The sequence below is a fragment of the Heliangelus exortis genome, chromosome 2 (genome assembly GCF_036169615.1).
Source record: "Heliangelus exortis chromosome 2, bHelExo1.hap1, whole genome shotgun sequence".
In the NCBI taxonomy this organism is placed as follows: Eukaryota; Metazoa; Chordata; class Aves; order Apodiformes; family Trochilidae; genus Heliangelus; species Heliangelus exortis.
The window spans coordinates 104,524,648-104,545,390 of NC_092423.1; the positions used below are offsets into that span (position 1 = coordinate 104,524,648).

The 20,743-nt window shown below is 39.3% G+C and overlaps 1 protein-coding gene across 1 annotated transcript in view; it reads left to right on the forward strand.

Moving 5' to 3' along the window:
- The first annotated feature begins 7,668 nt into the window (after positions 1 to 7,668).
- The window catches only part of TTC39C (tetratricopeptide repeat domain 39C), a 38,105-nt gene continuing 25,030 nt past the window's right edge, over positions 7,669 to 20,743 (forward strand). Inside the window, exons 1-3 of the mRNA XM_071737369.1 lie at positions 7,669 to 7,946; positions 18,875 to 18,923; positions 20,389 to 20,517. Coding sequence (XP_071593470.1) covers positions 7,801 to 7,946; positions 18,875 to 18,923; positions 20,389 to 20,517 — 324 coding nt within the window. The 5' untranslated portion in view covers positions 7,669 to 7,800. The remainder of the gene's footprint in view (positions 7,947 to 18,874; positions 18,924 to 20,388; positions 20,518 to 20,743) is intronic.

Sequence of the window (20,743 nt, forward strand, 5' to 3'; positions counted from 1 at the left end):
AAAGGAATAGAAGGAAAAAGAGTGGAACATTTGCTGGATGAATTGCAGTAGAAAAAAAAAGTATTTGAGACAATTTCTAATGGAATGAAAAATGGGTAAGTATACTGAGAAAATAAAAAATTATTTTTCCTGGTGCTATGTCTAGTAGAGGAATTCTGAAAAAATGGCCTGCAGTAAAAGCAAAGGTTTCTCACTGTATTATCCTTGTTATTGCTGTGTGTACAATGGCTAAAATTACGCAAGTCATTTTAAGATGCCTGTCTGGTATGTAGCTCTCAGCTTCACAAAACACTGTTGGTAGAACAATAAATGGTGATTCAGTACAGAATAAGTCACCCAATATGTGGTTTTAAAAGGCACTGTGCTGTTTAAGGGCTGCAACACTTTCAATATCTAAATAATACTTCAAAAAAGAGCAGGGTTATTAAATTTGTTAATCAGCTGTTACTTTATTAAAAATCTTGTTGCATTTCAAGATTTGTAAGTCACTCCTGTAGTCACCATTTCATGCACAGAGATTCTTGACTCTGCCATCTTGCTTTACCTGCAATGCAGAGTTTCATTGCAGAGCAAACTCCGCCACTTCCCGTAGTGGGAACTGATTCTGGCAGTCACTGCACAGAGGAATCTTTCATTCCCAAGAGTGTTTCCCAATTCACATACCTTGATTGACAAGTGCCCAACTAGGAGCATGCTACATACCAATTTGGACAGAGTACATATACCAACTAAATCACCTGAGTTTCCAGAAGTAAGAGGAAGAATGGGAAGAGCTAATGATAAGCAGAAAGAGAAATCACCTCTTATTTTAGAGAACAGGAACCTCAGGCAAGTGCATGCTGCTTATTTCATTACCAGGAGATTATTTCAATACCAGGAGATAACTCATCCATTCCTGGTATTACTTGATTTCATTATGAAACTGTCAACTCAAAATCTGGCCAGTAAAGAATCAGCTTCCAGTCTCTTAATTCTCTTTTTAATTACATGTTGGATACAGAAAATAATCTCACCAAATGGCAAATGTATAGTTTTTATGTCTGTTTTATAGTTCTACACATCAAAAAATGAAGAATGTTCCATTCACATAAACTGATGTTTATGAAAACAGAAAAACATGAAAGCAAAGAACAAAAGATGATATAAGCACATGGCTCTGTCTAGCTCTTGTCTTTAGCTAATGCTCTAACCTGGGTGTATATAAATATACACACTGCATGAATACACACTTAAGAGAAAATGATCCCTTCCCTTTAATCAAATAGACATGATGAATTCTCTTGCAAATTAAATGGTTCTCTAAATTAAATGGTACCACCAGTTATTTTCCTGAGTGAGCAGCGAAAGTGTTCACACCAAAGCAAAAGCTTCTCAGATGAAAAGCTAGTATCCAGAAATGAAAACTCTAATATCTGGGATAGCATCTGTCTCTCAATATGTTTTTTAGGCTTTTTTATGTCTTGTGATAAATGCTGCAGATCATACTGCTTCTTTTAAAAGCCACTTGCCATGTCTGTGTGTGCAAGCCTCAGAAAAGAGGTTGGTAAAGAACAGAGCAGTACGTTCCAGAAAACATGATTAAACTCCCAAAATGTAGGAGCTGAAATAATCAGGGACAAAACTATGAGTAGGAAAGACAGTGTATATGCAAGAGAAGCAGCTCATCATCTTTGTAGGCACATACACTGCTGACAGAGCTGCTCAAATGAACATCTTCTGTGTGAAGAAAAAGAAACTCAAGATGCTTTAGTCTGAGGCAGCTGTAGACTATGAATGCCACTGTAGCACAGACACCAGTGTTCATGCATAAAATTCTTGTGTTCTACAACCTTATCAAAAGGTAAGAACCAGTGCATGAAAAGTGGCTTACTGAAAGCTACAGATAAGGCAAAGTTTCCTCATACAGAAGTGACAGGTGACTATCTGGTGGTAATGCTTTCTTACTCCTTCAAGTGGTACTCCCATCTACAAGCCTACAGCAACAAGAAAATATGAAAACTGGACAAAAGGGACATCTGCACAAGAACTCACTGTTTGGAATTTTACCAATAGCAGTAAAGGGAGATTCACTGCTTTGCTGTGGCTGCTTCATTACCTGCCTCTGGCACTCAAGCTGAGCTCTTGGCTGCCTTCAGTACCCAACCATACGCCCACCAGTTTGGTTTTTTTTTTATGCCTTCCTTTCTGTTCACCTGAACTACTGGTCATTAGAGTAGTGAATAGCTTTCAAAGAGAAGAGTATTTACATTTTTCAGCATGGGCTGACTACCTCACTCTCCCTACACAAAACCAGTAGGCTTACCTGTTTTAATTTGCTATTACTCCCTCCCTCACTTCAGTAACAAAGATGCAATTGGTTGTTTTCATTGCTCACTGGAGCAAGAAGAGGGAGTCTTTATTTGAAGACTCACCATACTGAAAAGGTTTTAAGGACGTTTAGACAAAGATGAATTTGTTTTGAGTGCCCAGAAAGGACTGGGCTAGAACTGGCAGAGTTCTGACAATAACTTTGGGTCTTACATTTCATGTTCTCTGGCAATACAGAGCAGGTATTTTTAGATCTGAACTCTGTAGGAAGTCATTCCTCTAAAAGTAAAACATTTGAAATTGGCTCTTAAAAATTCAAGTAGGATGATTATTTTGTGTGGAAGTTTTTCCAATTAATTTTCATAAAACAGGCCAGCATGTGGCTGCTGCCTGAACAGAGCAGCTGTTAGTGTTTAATACTTGTATATTCCTTTGTTTTTTCCGGAACTGTGTGCATATGTTTGGCCATTTGCACATTCTGGGAAAGAAAAAAACAACCAAGCAACACTAAAAAGCTCTGTTACTTAGCATCCTTTATATAGCAAAAATTATACACCTTCAAATGCTCCAGTAAAAATAACTCTGTGTGACTGCATGTGAATTTATCCCATTATATGACTGATTACATATTGGGTCCAGAGCAACCATTAGTGTGGATAAAAATAAACATTATCAAATATAATAAAAATATTAGAAAACATATGAAATTGCTCTCCCTTGCTCTGTCTCATCATTCACTTTCCTTTTTGATTTTCCTAGAAACTTATCTGCTCTGACTGAGAGGGACAGAGAGATCAGTCACTTCCCATCTGATACCTCTCCATACACAAAAGGCTTCCTGAGAAAAAAAGGTAGGGAAAACAGAAAGCTTATGAGGAGGGAATAGATGATTCTGGAGTTCAGTCCATTGCAACAAATGGAGTTCTTCATTCTAATTTTTAGTAGCATAATGCTCTTTAATCAAAGGAAAGAATCAAAAGACTCAGTTTTAGTATCCTTGGAATACTTCGGCTGAAGAGGCTCATTGAGCCTGTTCTGTTTTACCAGGCTGTGTATGCATACTCCTCATCTATTGATGTAATACTTTAATAGTCATTTCATGTTTGCATCCTTAGGTGGAGTTTAGCCCTTAAAATGACAATGCATGCTAATAGGAAAATGTGGAGAGCCAGCTCTGAATATTAGTTTGGCTTTGTAGTATTGTCTAGTTGCTGTGCTGTATGAAAGTGCATGATGGTAATAGATGTAGCACTCATAAATATTTAAGTGATAAGGCACAATAGGCAGGCACCTTCACTGCTGCAAAACCCAAAGGTAGAGTGTGAGGCACAAAGCCCAAGAATAGGTGCCTTTAGCGACTTAAAAAGTACCTTTCCATAGAAGTGTACTTGTGAACTTAATGTTTTTTCTTATCAAATAAAATATATTAAGAAAGAGAAGATACTTTTCTGTACTCACTAGCTATTACTGGCAGTCACGGACACACATAGGATCCCTCTGACAGCTGGTGTGGAAAAGACAGCAATAGCCTGGACTGTAACACCTCTTCATAACCAACAGTGGGACCACACCTGATATTTCACTGGAAGAGCAATCTTCAAAAAGAATTCAAAACTATAGGAGTGGATTCTGCAGCCTTGTATCTGAGATTGAAAAAGTGTGGGAGACATCTTTACGATTTTAAATTTCATTAGGTCAACAACTTATATACACACTTCTTGCAACACAGAGGAAAAAAGTTAATTCCCCTCTGAAAGATTTTACTTCTCTCTACTTAAATGAGAGGTGACTCTAACTTAATCACTGATAATCAAATATTCTAGATCCACTGCTGAAATTTCATCTTCATCTTAAAATGTGTAAATTGTACCAGACTCATTGAGGTGTTCCGAGACAGTTTTGGAACAAGATAGGTAAAAGGAAACCCAGCAAAATCAGATTTAGGGCACTCTGAAATAGAAGCAAGGGGATAGATTATCTCATCCAGACACAGCAGAGAAGGGCCCTGGGACAAGTGGGACCTAATTTACAGAGTACAAAAGTTATATTAAAGAAAATATGAATATAGGTCTTTTGTTGTTTTCAACCCTTTTTCTCTCTGATGTTTTAGAGAAATCAATATGCTTTTCTGGAACAACTTATTGCCTGCTACTTCAATTTTTGCCATTCGCTGTAGCTCATGGAGCTTGTAGTAGGGCTAAATCCCAGTTAGATTTATTGAGGAAAAACACCAATGAAAAACAATTTTTTACTTAGGCCGATGTGTGAAGAGGATGATTTACTTGTCAGAAACACAAAGACAGGGCTTAAACTTGGAAAGCTTGTTCAAAGAAAGAGCAAGATAACCAAGGTAAAGGTTGTCTTGAACTACAACAGCAGTGTCCTGCAAAGAGGCAATAAAGTCACAATTCTGTGTCTCTTACAGGGTATGAATATTGTAGCCATTTCAACTTTTATCTAGCTAGCAGCTTCTGGGAAACTAGTGTCTTGGTACTGCATTATTTAATGAAAAGTACAAAGTCACCATCGGTAATTTTATTGCTCTTGACTAATTACAAACCAGTCACTTCAATAGGTTTTCATTAAGAGAGGTCAGATAGGCCACAGTAGCATGGGTTGTTCAATACTGCACTGCAGTGAGCTGGCTGCTGGATACCCCCTCTGCTGAAATTGTTGGTTGATGAGTACCTATTGTGTCAATGATAGTACGCTACCAGGAATTTTAAATAATATTAAAAAAGAAAAAGAAGAAAAATGTTTGGTGCTGGTAGATGGAAGTAGACACAAGTTTTAATTAGCAAGTAGAACTCATCTGTGTATCTCTGTTCATTATGGTTTCCTTTCTCCCCTGGCCATTTTTAGCAGGCTGAATCAGTGGTACCACATCCTTCGTGTGAATCAAACTAACTGTAACCATCACAAGACCTCATCTGCCATTACAGGGCAGGCAGTGAGACCGACAGCCCTGCTGATTTCCAGATCTGCAGCAAAATGCGGTTCCAGCACAGCTGACACCACCACAGACACTATAAAACTGTTACTGCTCAGCTGTTGAAGTCAAACTGCAGATACCATACTGCTTCATTACTGGTGTTCAGACACCTCACCTCACCTCACTGCTTATGCAGTTGAAATGTGGTTTTACTCCACCAGGGTTTGTTTTTTGGTTTTTTTTTTCATAGATTTATAGCTGTGTTTCTGCTGGAGGGCTGATTTATCTATTCACATCTCAAGTTTTGAAATTAATAGCTAGCTACCGGACTATTATAAAAGCATTTATTACAGAAAACAGATTATCAGTGCCAGCAAAGTCTGGAGCAACTGGGTGCTAGAAAGAAGATCTCACAAGAATGCTAGCTCCTTGTGCATGGGCCAAAAACTGCAGAGTGCACAGCACTGCTACACTATTACTCAAACATGGGGTGAGGAAAAGGGAGTGTTGCTTTGGAGAAATGGCCTGAGTTTTTCACAAAGCACTTGGCTCTTCACTGTTTCTCAGAAATGGTACTTGGAGGTAGGCATTAGCCTTCTCTGTGCTGATTTCTCAGGGAATCCATAAGAAGATTCATTGCTTCTTGATCCACTCAATTACATATGACTAAGGGAAAGGATATTATAAGGATATATTCACTCCACCACAAATCCCTTCCCACAGAATCTGGCATGGGAGATAATGTTAACAGAAGCAAATCTTTTTCATCTGGAACGCAGTGTCTTGCACACACCTGAGATGTGGCACAACTGCAACTTCCTTTTAGTGAGGCTGCTTGAATTTCTGCAGTCTGAATTTCACAAATTAGGTATGAATACATGTGAGAACATATTGTTCCCCATTTACTCTGTGCTGTCTTCCTACAAACCCTTAAGGATTTCTTGGCTGTGCAGATGCTGTTTTGGAGATGTGCATTGTAACAGAAGGCACATTCTCTTTAAACATCCCTCTTGAGTATAGAGCTCTGCTCAGTAAGACAAAGGAAATGGGAATCAGACAAAAGGCCTGATTCACACCTGAAAGGTTTCAGAAGCCGCCCAGCATTAGACAGTCCTCACTTTTCAAAGGCTCTTGGTATTTGGTAGAGGCAAAGTGGCAGTGATCCCCATATGACACATGCAGAAATATTGCTACTTGCTTCACAGGAAGACAGATGTTTTTCTTGACAGGAAAGAGGGGTTGCTACTGAAAGTAGAGCGTGGTCTCATTCTTTTGCATGCTAGTAATGGTGAGGGAGGAAAATCTGATCCTTACAATTCCACAAGGGCAGTTGAAGCACAGTCCTAGATGACAGGTTGTAGGTAATACAGCCTTTGTCTTCACCTATATTCAAGTGCAGCAAAGAAAGCCTCTTCCTGTGAAGAAGGGTAAAAACAACATGGGTGTATTTTCAGTGTCCAGGTACTTGGCCTTTCTGGGTTGGAATGGAGACATATATGCAACTGTACTTTCTCACCTACCTGGGCTTTGGAATCCCAGGCAGGCTAGCCTGCATCTGAACAAAACTTGCACAACACTGATTTTTGTTGTCAGCTTAACAGGCAAGTTCACGATACTGCTATTGGGGGTAGGTGTCAAGAGTTAAGGGAGCAAATTCCTAGAAACCCCCCAGTTTCACACTTGCACTTGGGGAGGTCACAAGTCACCACTGTACAAAGAAGTGCAGTCTGTGCACTAGTGACTGCAGCCTAGAGTAACTTGTAATAAATAAATAAAAATCAGTTGTCTGAAACGGTAAAGCTGCATTATCAGAGGAGGAATTCATCACTTCACAGCGGGTTCGGCCAGAAGCCTCACGGTGAGGCGGCCTGGCTGCCAGCAGCCTCCCTTCCCCTGAGGGGGAAGGCAACAACAGCGAGAAGAAAAGAAAAACAAACAACAAAAAACAACTAAAAAAAAAACCAACCCAACCCACAAAGCCGAAAGGAGCATAAAACAAGCACTCTCCGCACACAGATTCCTCACAGCCGGGAATCAACGCCCACCCCCGCCCGCCCTCCCGCCGTGCCTTCCCCTGTGCCAGCGGAACGGCGGTTCCCGGGCAGGGGATGGAGAACAATGGCGAGCGGCTCCCCAGGAACCCAAACGGTCACCAGGAACCCAAACGGCCGCCGGGCAAACGAGCCCGGCGGTCAAAGAAACCGCTCCACCCGCCACCCTTACACCCCCCGCAGCCCCTCGCCCCGCCGTCGCGCCGCCCGCGCATGCCCGGCCCCTTCGGCGCTTGCGCGCTGGGGAGCAAGGCGGGCGCCGGTGCTTTTGGAGGGCTTGCGGGCGGGAGGCGGCTGCCGCGTCGCCGCATCGCGGGCGGGCGGGCTGTCGGTCCAGGGTGGGTGGGAGGGAGCACGGCCGAGCGGCGGGTATCCCGTTCGTGCCTCCGCGGGCACCGAGCGCAGCCGGCTTTACCTTCCGGGCCGCCGAGGACAAGGGGCGGCGGGCTAGGCGGGTGGGTGAATAGGTAGGGGGGGGAGCCGTCTGGGTCCCGCTGTCTCCTCATCGTCATGGCCGGCTCGGAGCAGCCGCCGCCGCGGCGGGAGGATGAAGAAGCGCCGCTGCCCATCGAGGACGCGGAGCTGGCTCTGGCCGGCATTAACATGCTGCTTAACAACGGCTTCCGCGAGTCCGACCAGCTCTTCAAGAAATACAGGTAGCCCCTGTCGCCCCCCCGCCCACCGCTACCCCGAGAGCCTTCCCCCAGCCCGGGCCCGACCGCCTCCCTCCCCCCGCCGGCCTCCGCGCACCTGCCCCTGTCACCCACCTGCGCGGCCGCGCCGTCCCCGCTCCCCCTCAGGCGGCTTCTCCAGGGTGTGGGCTCCCGCCCCTCCGTCCCCGGCGGGCAGCCTCGCCCCCGGTTGCCGCCTCAGTCTGCGCTCTTGGTTGGGAGGGGACACGCGTGTCTCGCCCTGGTGGCCCAGGGGTGAGGGGCCGCGGATCCGCTTCGAGGGGTCTCTGTGTGGGCAGCGCGGTGCCGGCCGCCCTGCCGAAGGGGTGGGGGGGTGGCGTCGTGGCAGGGGTTGGCGGGTCCCTGGGTAGCGTTGGCCGCGTTTCTCTGGCCTGACTGAGTAAAACACACACGGGCGCCTGGAGAGGGTTTGCTGGGTGCTGGTGTAGGGTCTGGTGCTGGTGTCAGCCGGCAGAACGGACACCGGCAAAAGGTCCTTGAACGGTGCTGTGATTATCTCCGGGCTGCAAGATTACCTTCGTAATCCTATACCTACATCGTGTCTAGGTTTGTGCGTTAAGTAGTCATCCGCTAGGAATGGCGTTAACACATCTGCCGAAGTCAGTATTAAAGAAAAGGTTGCCTATACCTCTCTCCTTTTTGTTTGAGGACTAATGCATTCCCCGCCAGCCTGAGCTGCTGTAATTGCGCATACATTCTAAATAATTAATATGCACTATACTGCTGTTGCCTGTATGATTAAAAAAAGACTTAGTGACTGACTTAAAATAGCACTTAGTAGTGTACTTAAGTCCTTAAAATCTTATTTTAAAAAAGCGTGCTTGCAGGTAGAATGCAAGGAGTGAGAGAAATAAAGAGAACTTTCCTTAATAATAATGACATAATAACTTCATTCTGTACCTGCCACAGTCTTAACATTAAATGTGTTTCTGTCTTCAGCATGTACTGCTGTGTTACATATGCAATACTGTTGTGTAGAGCTAGTTGGGATATTGTAGGTGAGAAGTAAGGTCCCAGTTTTGTATTCCTCACGTGTGTAACACCGCTTGGATTCACATTAAGTTGCACTGTGTGAGCTAATTATTTTTTTAGCTTGTTGGAGTTGCCAGTTGTTCCAGGTATCTAAGGAGCCAGGCTGCCTTTGGTTGTTTGGTTTTGTGTTGTGTATTTTTTTTTAAGGCACCAAGTAAGGAACACTTGACAGGGTTTCCTCCTGTCCATTTTGTTGTTGTGTTGTGCTATTACTTTGTGTTAGTGTGAATCTGGAAGTAGTCTAGAAATTCTAAATATATGATGCTTCTCATAATGTACATTAATGGTGGGGGAGAAAAGTTGTTAAGATTCCTATTTTCAGAATGCAATTTAATCTTACCGTGTAAGTGTTAATAATGATCTCTTCTGTGAATTGTTCTCTGGGTTATCTAGAAAGTTTATTACTAAGGATTTCTTAAGTGCAGAAACTTAATTATCTTTTTTCCAGGTGTGGGCTTTTCTTTGTTTGATTTTTATCAAGGGTTGCCTTTCACTTCAGTGTACTGTTTGATCTTGGTTTTTCAACACTGCACGCAAGGAGCAAGTAGGAATTCCTTTGTTAGATTAAGTGGTTTTATGATTCATAAATTGATAATCAGTGTCTTAGTTTCTAAATGACTGAAAAATCTCCAGCCTTGTCTACTGCATCCTAAAATTTGTGGCAGGGTTTTTCTTGCTGTGAAGCAATAGGCCTTTGTAAAATTGCAGACTATCTGTATATTGAAACTTTTCATTAGAAGTAGGAGAGAAGATAGAGGAAAGTACACTCAACTTCCTATAAGTTCAGACACACACAATGAGATTGACTTTCTTCCCCATTGTTTTTTGGTTCTATTACTTGTCTTGAATGTGTTTGCCCTACAAGGACTTAATACTATTACACATTTATTTCCATACAGCCTTTAATAAGTATATTTTTGTTGGTATATGCTTGAAAGTATGAAATAGAACCCATCCTAAATGGGACTGGTAAGCTAAAAGAGCAGCTTTTAGGAGCTCTCCATAATTTAATATGGAGATATGTTTGTAATTTGCAGCATTAAAGTTCAAAGCTGTCGTGATGAAATGGAGCTTTTTGAAATTGATGTGAGTCAGTGTTGTCTGTATGTCAGGTGACCTTGCTTAAAGAGTCAGTTCTAGACTTCTGCCTATACAGGTAGTTTCACTCTTTTTTAGCAGCTTAACAGTTATCAAAAAACTAGAAGTACAGAAGGATGGAGATTTTTTTTTCCATGTGAAAACTGTTTAAGAACCTACCAGGGCTTGGAAACTCACTAGTTCAGCAAAACTTGAGTTTCACTAGCCATGTCATTTAAAGTAGTTAAATTGGTTTCTCAGAAACGACTGCTTTTGCTTCTGCTTTCTATTCCTTATTAGTACGTCATTTTTTTTTCTTCATTTGCCACCCAAAGGATCTTGTGAAATATTAATTCAAATCAAATGCTGCTGTCTTTATGGGACATCAGACAACCTTGATGAGCCCAAGGACAGCTGTGATTCCAAAGGATGCTGGATCTTTCTCTTTCTTTACTATTCTGCATTTTTGCATCTCCCAGAAAACTGGTTGATGCTCCAAAAGCGGTCATAATGCAGTCCTGGAAGAAAACAGGGTAGAAGTGGCAGCATGGATACAACTGCACCATTAAAATCTTGCCTTTCAAGAGTAGTGGTACTTTTAGGTAATTGACTATAGAACCATTGTTTTTGTGTTGGGCATGGAGGTATAATGTTTTGTCTTTTTGGTTTTAGAGTCTATATGTTTTAATTTAGAACCCAAAGGATGTGGCTGTTGCATGTCAGATACAGCGTGTAGTTGGACCTGCATTGGCTGTCATTGTAAAGCAGTGTAAAACTTTGACTACCTGTGAGAGCTGCAAGAGATGTGGAAGTTAACCAAGACATAGATATTGCAGATGGAGCCCACAGTCCATGTGGGATGGTATAATTTTGGTGAACTGACACTAGCAAGAAAACTGGAATTGGAGCGTTCTTTTACCCTTCTGTCTTTGTGGATTCCTAAACACTTAAGAAGAAGTTGTCAGAAGACTTTTTTTTCCCCCAATTCTTGACTTTGAAAGAGCATTTGCAATTCATAAATTATTTTAAAACTTCCTCTAGCTAAGAGCAGAGAAGACAATGTTGGATACAATCAGGAACTTCTTAGCTGAATGTTGACTCACAACATAAAGCGTAAGATCAGGGATATTATCTTGCAGGAAATCCAGAGATCTGCTCTCTCCTGTCAGGGACACATTTGACTTTGCAGGAATGACTTACTTCTGAGAAGACTTCATGAAGTTTTCAGTTTGCATCTGAATGAAAAGAGAAATGGTACAAGATGGTTAAGTAACATGTAAGGTCAACTCCAAAGAAGAAAATGATGTAGAGGAAACGTGATTCTAAGACAAAATGTGTAAAGATACAGAGAATAGGGTCAGTGTAGAAAAACATGCTGTCAGCCTGCTAGGATAATTCTGAACATGGAGAACGGAAAGATGGAACAAATGGGAAAGTGAGGAAAACAGCTTAGTACACTTATTTTAAAACACATGAAAATTGAAAGATTTTTGCATGCTTCAGTATACATATTAATGGGCAAGTAAACTTCAGTAATGGACCAGAAATTCCACTATGTGTAAGTGCTTGAACCTCGTACTACCAGTTAAAAATGCTGTCTGTGGCTCAGAATACTTTCAACCTAAATGTAAATTGAGACAAGGTGACATTAAAGCAGCGTTGATCAGCAGGTGGATTATAACCCCTACATAGGCTGTCCAACTGTTGCTGAAATCCTTGTTTATAGAGTTCTGCAAATTAGCATTAAGAACAAAAATTAAGTGATTTACTAGATGTTTTGGTAGCTTTTCTAAAGATAAGGACAGCAAGGTGGGAACTCACCTAAGTCAGCTGGGGGAAAGGATCATGGCATCTTGATTGGCAGTTTCAGAAGAAGTCAGCAGCCCTGGTAGCAACTCTGTGTGCTTCTGTTTATTGCAGTGACAGAAAGGAAAACAGCAGAGAGTTATGTCCAAGGGAAGTTATTTTAAGCAGCAATATTCTAAATGTGTAATAAATGTATACCTTAATGTATGTTTATCTTGTTGAGGTAAGATTTCACTGCTCAGGGCTTGGTAGAGCATGTAATGCTAATACTGATGCACATAAAAACAGTGTCAGTTTTCCAGTTATGTGGATAGGTCAGAAGAATTAAGCATTCTGTGGTCTTCAAGACCAATGTACGTAGAGATGATCGTGTTGAATGTGACATTGAGTTTTGTGGCCTTTGTGACAGAGATCTGGGTCTCCAGAAGAGATAATAAAAAGAGATCCATTTGGCATATGAAGTGAAATCTATTGGCTAGGAATCCACTAGAAGATGACAAAAAGCTAATTAAAAATCTGAGTTTATAACTCAGAAGTAAGAAGTCAGGTTTGGTGGAGATTGCAGAAGAGGTGTGATAGTAAGCAGGTCTTACTTTGAAACTGAAGAAATAAACTTTGTGAGAGATGCAGATGTTGTGAATAAAAACTTTACACTCCTGCTAGCATACCCATTCTTTGATGTACTATTTTTAGTAAGTTATTTCAAGCTATTGTGATGGGGTGGATGTTTTTTGTTTTAACTTACTTCAAGAGCTCAGAGATACTAGGATGTTACATGATGTCAGTTAAGCTGCTATAGTTTGTCCTAGAAATTAATTTCAGTCAGATTTGTTGAACTTCTTTGTAAAAGATTTTGCAGAAGTCTGTAATTCTTATGGATTGAGTGTGCAGTTTGACAGTACAAATCATACAATGTGTTAGAACTAGCTGGTCCCTCAGCTTTGGAACTACCTTTTAAAGTAAAGGTGCAATTTAAAATGCTTCTCATAGTTCAGTGTTTTAATAGTTTTTTGCATCTAAACTTAGTAGTCAGAAGTTAGAACAAAACAGTCCCCTGTTAATTTGTCTAAGGACAAAACAAATCAAGTAAAAACTGGATGGCACAGGGCCACAAAATTATCCTTTTTGTATTCCTGAGTTTCTCTTTTGGTTGCATATTCCCAGTGAAACTAGGATTGTATGCAAAGAGCTAGTTTAGCAGTTACAACAAAATTGGGCTGATAATCAATGTACTTGTATACAAGCTCTCTTTGATGCTTGTAGTCTCACAAGTATCTTTTAGAATATATTCTAGAATAATCTGTGATGGAGTAATGACCAGTTATCAGGTTTTGCAGTGAATTCTTAACCTTTATATAGAGGTCATATATATTTCTGCCTGTTTTTAAAATATTGGGTAGCTGCTTCCATATTTATCTGTGAATTTATATTCTTATTTTTTCATTATGCTTTACTTTTCTGCCTTGGAGGAACACGTTTTATTTTATTTTTGAGCACCACTTTCAATATTTGATCTTGAAGGTCCTTTCTAAACATGATGATTCATAGAATCATAGAATTTTCAGAGTTTGAAGGGACATTTAGGATCACCTAGTCTAAGCCCCCTGCCATGGGCAGGGACACCTCCCACATACCAGGTTGCTCAGAGCCCTGTCCAGCCTGGCCTTGAACTTCCAGGGATGGGGCTTCCACCACCTCTCTGGGCAACCAGTTCCAGTGTCTCACCACCCTCATGGTGAAGAACTTCTTCCTAACATCTAATTTAAGTCTGCCTTCCTCTAGTTTGAATCCATTCCCCTTAGTTCTGTCACTACCTGACATCCCAAAAAGTCCCTCAGCAGCTTTCTTGTAGGCCTCCTTCAGGTACTGGAAGGCTACAGTAAGGTCTCCTCTGAGCCTTCTCCTCTCCAGACTGAATAACCCCAGCTCTCTCAGTCTGTCCTCATAGGAGAGGTGCTCCAGCCCTCTGATCATCCTCGTGGCCCTTCTCTGGACATGCTCCAGCACCTCCATGGTTTTCTTGTAAAAGGGGCTCCAGAACTGGATGCAGTATTGCAGGTGGGGTCTCATGAGAGCAGAGCAGAGGGGCAGAATCACCTCCCTCGACCTGCTGGCCACACTTCTCATGATGCAGCCAAGGATCTGGGTAGCTTTCTGGGCTGCAAGTGTACACTGATGGCTCATGTTGAATCATTCTGTGATTCTAACAGGATGACTGGAATTCTTTGTGGAATGTGCTAAAAGTAACATTGCCTAGAGAATCCAGAAGGAAAAGTAGGCGGGTTAATTATGTTACTTAAATTTAAACCTGAGATAGGCTGTAGTAGCTTTAGAAGCTGATAGATGTGGAAGTGAAACACTGCTGTGAGGATGGATGTAGAAAAAAGATAATACTGGCAAGTAATTGATTTTGCTTCTGATTTATTATCTTATGGCAAAATATTATCTCACCCTTCTTAAACCAAGTCTTTAAACTCTTGAATGTTACCGTCATGGGTGAAAGTGGGTCATGGTAAGCACCTTTCATCTGGAAGTGAATTATTATCTTAAAAATATGCTATGAAATGAGGTGAATTACTCTGTGTTATTGGGAGAAGCGATATCTCATATAATACCAGTTTATATACATGGAAGAAATACCTACTTCAGTGCTCTTAAGTTACTTTAGTTACACATACCAGGTTTACTGGTATGTGCAGCCTTTCACTGTGGTTTCTTGTAGAAATGCTGCTAATAGCACACTTTCTTATAATGAACATATCTTCTGAGTCCTAGTTTGATAGGTGAAGTGAAAACTTTATGTTACAAAGTATGTTTTAAGACTGAGTATTTCTTCTTAGCTGTTGAGCTAGTTAAAATGCTTGAGATTTTTCTTTGCTTAGTGGAGGTTATGGCTTCAAAACAGTGAGGACAGCTTGGGTAGTGCAGTGACCCAGTGTTGATTTGTATTCAACTCTGCAACTCCTGTCAGCATCTCCATGGCTGTTGGTTTGTTTTTAGTATTATCTCAAGGGCCGCCTCATTTATTTCTATCTTAACAACTTTTTGCAGTCTGTCAGGAGGTGTATAAAATCATGTCTGGTGCTGAAGGTCATTTATAGGAGATTGAGCCAAGGGTTGTTTTCAGGGAATTGTGCTTTTCTTAGAAGATCACTGTCATCATTAGTCATGCCTTAGTGTTCACCAGGACAGTCCTGTGTTGTTACAAACCATTTTCCTAGCTCTCAAGCAAAAGATAACCCCAAACTGTTGAGGCACTTATCAGTAAACATAATGTTCACAAAAATTGAGTACTAAATGTGGTTGTTGTTTAAAATGGAGTTTGAATGCTGAAATTACTTTAGCAAGTAATCTTCCATCATACTGCAGCTACAGTCTCTACCCAGTGACTGCTTAGGAATGTGGCAGAAGCTTCCTTGTTTTGTGTAGTGATGACACAAACTCTGCATGAGAAGCTCCTGCAGTGAAGTTTTCGTGTTTTGATTGGCAAACATCATGGTCTCAACAGAAGCATCTCCCAGACATAGTGTAATATTATGCACCGTGTTTTCTTGCTTCAGGATCCTTATGTGCTGCAGCCCATATGGGCTGTAATGACAATGCTTTTTATAGATTGAGTGGCTGGAAATTAAAAAGGACCAATCTGCAATGTTTTACCTCGTATGTTGCAGCTAGTGATAATTTCACAGTAGAGTGCTGTGGTTTGAGAGTTTTTTGTTGTCTTTAATCGTGGTGGAAGAATTGTAAACAGTGAATTGTGACTATTGAAGTGCAGTCAAGAAGCAATTTTGAAAGAATATTTATTTTGGGGAAGAAACTTCTTGGCTTTACTTGGGGCAAATGTGTTACAATACTTAGACAATTTTTATTGATTGCAGTAAACACTTTCATATTGTTTGTAGTCTTGGAAGAGCAGTTGGCTCTCAGCTGTCTGCCTGATTTTTAAACATAATATTAATTTTTTTGGAAAGACAGAAATATAAAGGCTTAAAAAATATTTAAATGTTATCTTTGCATATATGTGTGGACTCTTAAGAACAGGTTCTTAAAGTCCTGAAAAGAAAACCAAATTAAAAAAAAAAAAAAGTTTGAATAATCTTCCCAATTTAGTGTTGATGTTGAGTAGTTGAAACAGCATATATGTGCTGTTTGATTCTACATTATGTTCTTGTGGTTTTGCTTCCAAAATGGCCTTTCTTGAGGTTGTTCTATTTGAAGATATAGAGATAGGGAATGTTTTACTTCTAAAGCTTATGCATTTCTTTGTTTTAAGCTTCAGTAATTATTTCTACAACAGGAAATTTTTAGAAAATTTAGAGGAATTTATAGAAAATTAAAAGTAGCCTAGAATTTAAAATGTTTTCACATGTGACACTATTACTAGTTACAATAGAATCTGTAATTCTACAGCATTTATTTTGTATTCATGTTTTGCTGATAAACCTGTCTTTTTTGCCAAGTCCTAAGGAATGCCTGGATCCTACTTTCTCCTGAGAGCCACGTGCATATGTTGCTAAGCTTATCTGATTTGCTTCTGCACATTTAAGAAGGATAAAAGCCATTTCAAAATTTTGGGGTTTTAATTGTGCAGTTTCGGTGAGAGTGTAAAACTTACCTTACTTACTAAATACAGTTTTACAAGTGAACATTTTACAGGTGTCTGATGCTCAGGTCTTAATTATCCCATTAAAAATAATTTCTTTGGATCCATTCCTGGTCGTGAGGTAAAGGTTTCAGTGTGAATGAAAACTTACTCAAGAAGTATGTTCTAAGAATCTTACTCAAAAATGAAAGCCTAGTTAACTCTTTCCTAGGTCATGCATTTTTATTTTTCTGGTTCCATTTGAAGACTATTGTGGTCGACTTCCTCTAATTCTCTGGTAATCAATCTTTCTCTTGACAGTTTTCTGTTCTGAATGAACTTGAATATGAACAATTGATAATCTAGAGATGTCCTCCTGCTTGCCTCCCAAAACTTTTTTCTGTCTATATAGATGGAGATGTGTGTGTATATATATAATGTTCATATAGGTGTAAGGAAGGAAAAAAACCAACCAAACAAAACAAGACCAAACAAAAACCACACAACAATTTGATTTATTTTTGAGCTCCTTTAAAACTGTGGTGTAAGTGCAACTTTGTACATAAGCACATAAACAATCCACCTGCAGATCTGTTCCTCAGTTTTAGGTCTGTTGAGTGTTGATAATGCAGTAGATGTGACCTTGAATTGTGTGGTGGAGGTTAGTTACGTGCTCTGGAGGATGGTGGTAAGACCAGCTGCTCAATGGGTCCCACACACCCCAGGGGTTAAAATGGGGCTTCTGAGGGGGCCCTCTGTCCTCTGCAGCAGGAGGTGATGCTGAAAGTGCCAGCAGCAGCAGCAGCAAATGGAACTTGTGTGGTGATGGCTGCTGCTCTGTGCAGCACATCTGTTGGTAGAGAACAGTCCAGGTACTGAATAGCAGAGGCATTTAGTGGCAGCTGCTCCTGCAGGCCTGCCAACAGAGGGGAAAATATCTATTTTTTGTGGGGGAAAAAAATGATGAAAAAAATCTGGCAAGTTATGTTTATCTTGCATTTGTATGTATACCCAGAATTGAGCAATGTATATAAAAAGGGCAGATTTTCTAGCTTGCTGTGTTTATCTTCCCTGCTGATTTTCTTAATTTTTTTCATGTTCCTGTCCTTTTAGATATTTATTCTAAGGCAAAAAGTAAGAATAGAGAGGGATATTGATTACTACCTAAAAAAAAAAAAATAAAATCTTGTATTATACTAGGACTTCACTATTGGAAATTAGTAGTGTAGTAAACAATATGCTGTCTTCTCCATATTTTTCAAGTGCTTGTCCTGTTGTAAAATTCTAATCTGAATCTTGCAGAATTAAGTTGGAAACAGCATTAAGTACTGTAGCAATATATGTACTTATACCTCTTCTTAAATTCTGTCAGTGTTTGTATAAATATGTATATATATAGATATATGCACACACACACACGTGTGTGTGTATATATATTTATATATGTACATAGATAAATCGTTTTTTTTCTCCTTCTGGAGTGCTGTATGTGTTCTATCCTTGGTCCACTAGTGATATTTATTAATGGACTTAAAACCTGGCAGCCCTGCTGAAGAGTGTGAATCAGTGGTAATACTGAGTTCCAGAAATAAATTTATTTATTTATTTATTTTAGTATCTTCTGTGTGACACTGCTGGAGCCTTATGGTCTGCGTGGCTGAAGATGAAATCTGTCCCACATATTGCCAAGATTTTGGCTGCCTATATTTTGATCTAGCAGTTGATTTAAGCCTTTTGGAATATAGAGTGGGTGAAACATCTTAAAACCATTCCACATAGTATAAGATGATAGGTATTCTGGGCTGGACACAAAGCAGCTATAAAACCATAACTTCAAAGTTACATAAACTTGTAAGAACTTGGAATTTCCAACAACTTAATTATGTAGCATATGATTTTTATTCTTTTTTTTTAATCTGGGTAGATCAACTTAAATTCATAGAACAATGAGAAGTGGGTATCTCATAATACAACTAGATAACATTTTTCTGCTAGGTCAAAATTGTAGTGATAGTTCATACAGAACACTAGAATTAGCTGATTTTTAATTTTGTGTAGCTCTTAAATTTTTTTGACCTGGACTGAACAGTATTTTGATGACAGTGGTTTCTCTTAAAAATAGCTACAGCTTAATGCTTTGTTTTTTTTTATTTATTTATTTTTAAGTTATATTTCAGTCCTTGTAAAAATGGTGAAGCTTTTGGCTTTCTGGTTCCATTATATTTTGCAGAATGAGACAGCATTTGTTTGTAACTTAATACACCCTTTCCCTCCTACTCCCCCCAGTATTTATATACAGATTTATAAATTAAAATCAATAAATACAATATTGATCTTACAATTGGAAATATGAGCAAATGTAATTACTACATTTTGGTTTTTTTTTTTTTTACAGAAACCATAGCCCATTAATGAGTTTTGGAGCCAGTTTTGTCAGTTTTTTGGTGAGTAGATGGGAGCAGGGAGTACACATTTCTTCTGTTGTGGTTAATGTTTGTATGTGTTTTTTGTGCTTACAATGGTGGATACTCTGATTTGTTACACTGTATGAGACTTAATTTTTTTAAAGTTTTAATCTATCTAGAAAATAAGTCGTTATATAAACTTACAGGGCTTAAATTGAAAGTAAAGGTTCTGTCATTCAGCTGCTCAAATATATGAAATATTTATGTGTTCCAATAGCAGAGCCGTAATAAAACCCTCTCTTAAATGAGCAGTAAAGGAATTATTAAAATAATACTTGTAAATGCCATTTTCCTGATAGCTTTTGCTATTAAATTCTCCATCCATACTGCTGGATGGAAGTTGTGAATTCAATCTATTCACTTTGCTGCCTTTTTGAATATACAAGAACTGGGAATATTGTCTGACTAAAGAGCCATAATGAGCAAGTTGAGTCTGTTAAATGCATTTATTTTTTTAATGTATTAAAAATGGTATTAAAATTGAGCAGGTGTATTTGAAATGTTTGAGTCTTGTTATTTAGACTGCCTGTGTTCAGACTTCGGTACTTATCTTAGATTGCACCAGAAATTATCTATCCTAATACTATTTTAAAAGACTGAATTTATTATAATATACCAGAAACAGGTAAGTTGTAAATGAATTTAATTTGTATTCTCTCTACTGCCTGTAAACTATGCAATATGAAAATTGCATTGGTTAGGAAACCTCCTGGGGCATATGCTTGCTTTTAAGTCAATGGAGAAGAGAAAGCAAAGAGGTTTGCTTATCTGAATTGATGCAGTGAACCAGTGTAACATCACAGTGCAGCATCAGTGGATCTTGAAAATATCTTGCTTAGCTACTGTTCTAAACATAGCAGCAGCACTTCATGTGCCTGTGTCATTCAGAGCTTTTGTTTAATAAAGCATGAAGAAAAAAAGTTGCTTGTACTGAAATTCTTTCCAAATTGGTTCAGCAGTAGTCATATTGGGTGCATTTTTTCTTTTTCTTCCTACGGATGTAGGAATTGTTATTATTTTAAAAAATGCAATACCTATCATTTGCTAGTGGCTTCGGAGGCCTGTTATTTATGTGGATGAATTATACAAAAGCAGTATCAGTACATGGAAACCGTGCCTTACATAACAACAATTGAAAATGAGTTTATATGAATTTTTCTTCTGCTTAATGTATTCTGTTAGTATTCAGTGTGACTGCCTATAAAGCTTTGTTAATACAAGGGGCTAGGACTTGGTATATTCTAATTTATTTTGAATTTTTGATAAAGCAAACCTAACTCTTCAGTTTGATGCTTCTGTGTTGAAGTATGTGTCTTGAAGCATGTGCACTATTACAAAATAAGTTTTATTGTCATTGTTATGAAAATTTTTACTCTTCTATAGATTTTCTAAAAATTAAGATATTTGTGATTTTTTATAATTCAAATCTGCTTGGTTTTGGTAGAATGCTATGATGACATTTGAGGAAGAGAAGATGCAGCTGGCATGTGATGACTTAAAGGCTACAGAGAAACTTTGTGAAAGTGAAGAAGCTGGAGTTATAGAAACAATCAAGAATAAAATAAAAAAGAATGTAAGAACATTATTTCACAGAATGATGTGTATAGATATTTCTGGAAACTTCGCTTTGTATTTTGGATAGATGACTTTTTACATCTGAAGAACAGTTGAGTTTAATAATAAATTTAGACATTAAGTCAAGTATTTTGCTTGGATTTCCAAGTCATGTTGTTCCACTTATAAAACAGGAGGTTGTGTTGATGATAGCAATTATTTTCTTACACATTTTCTTAACCTCG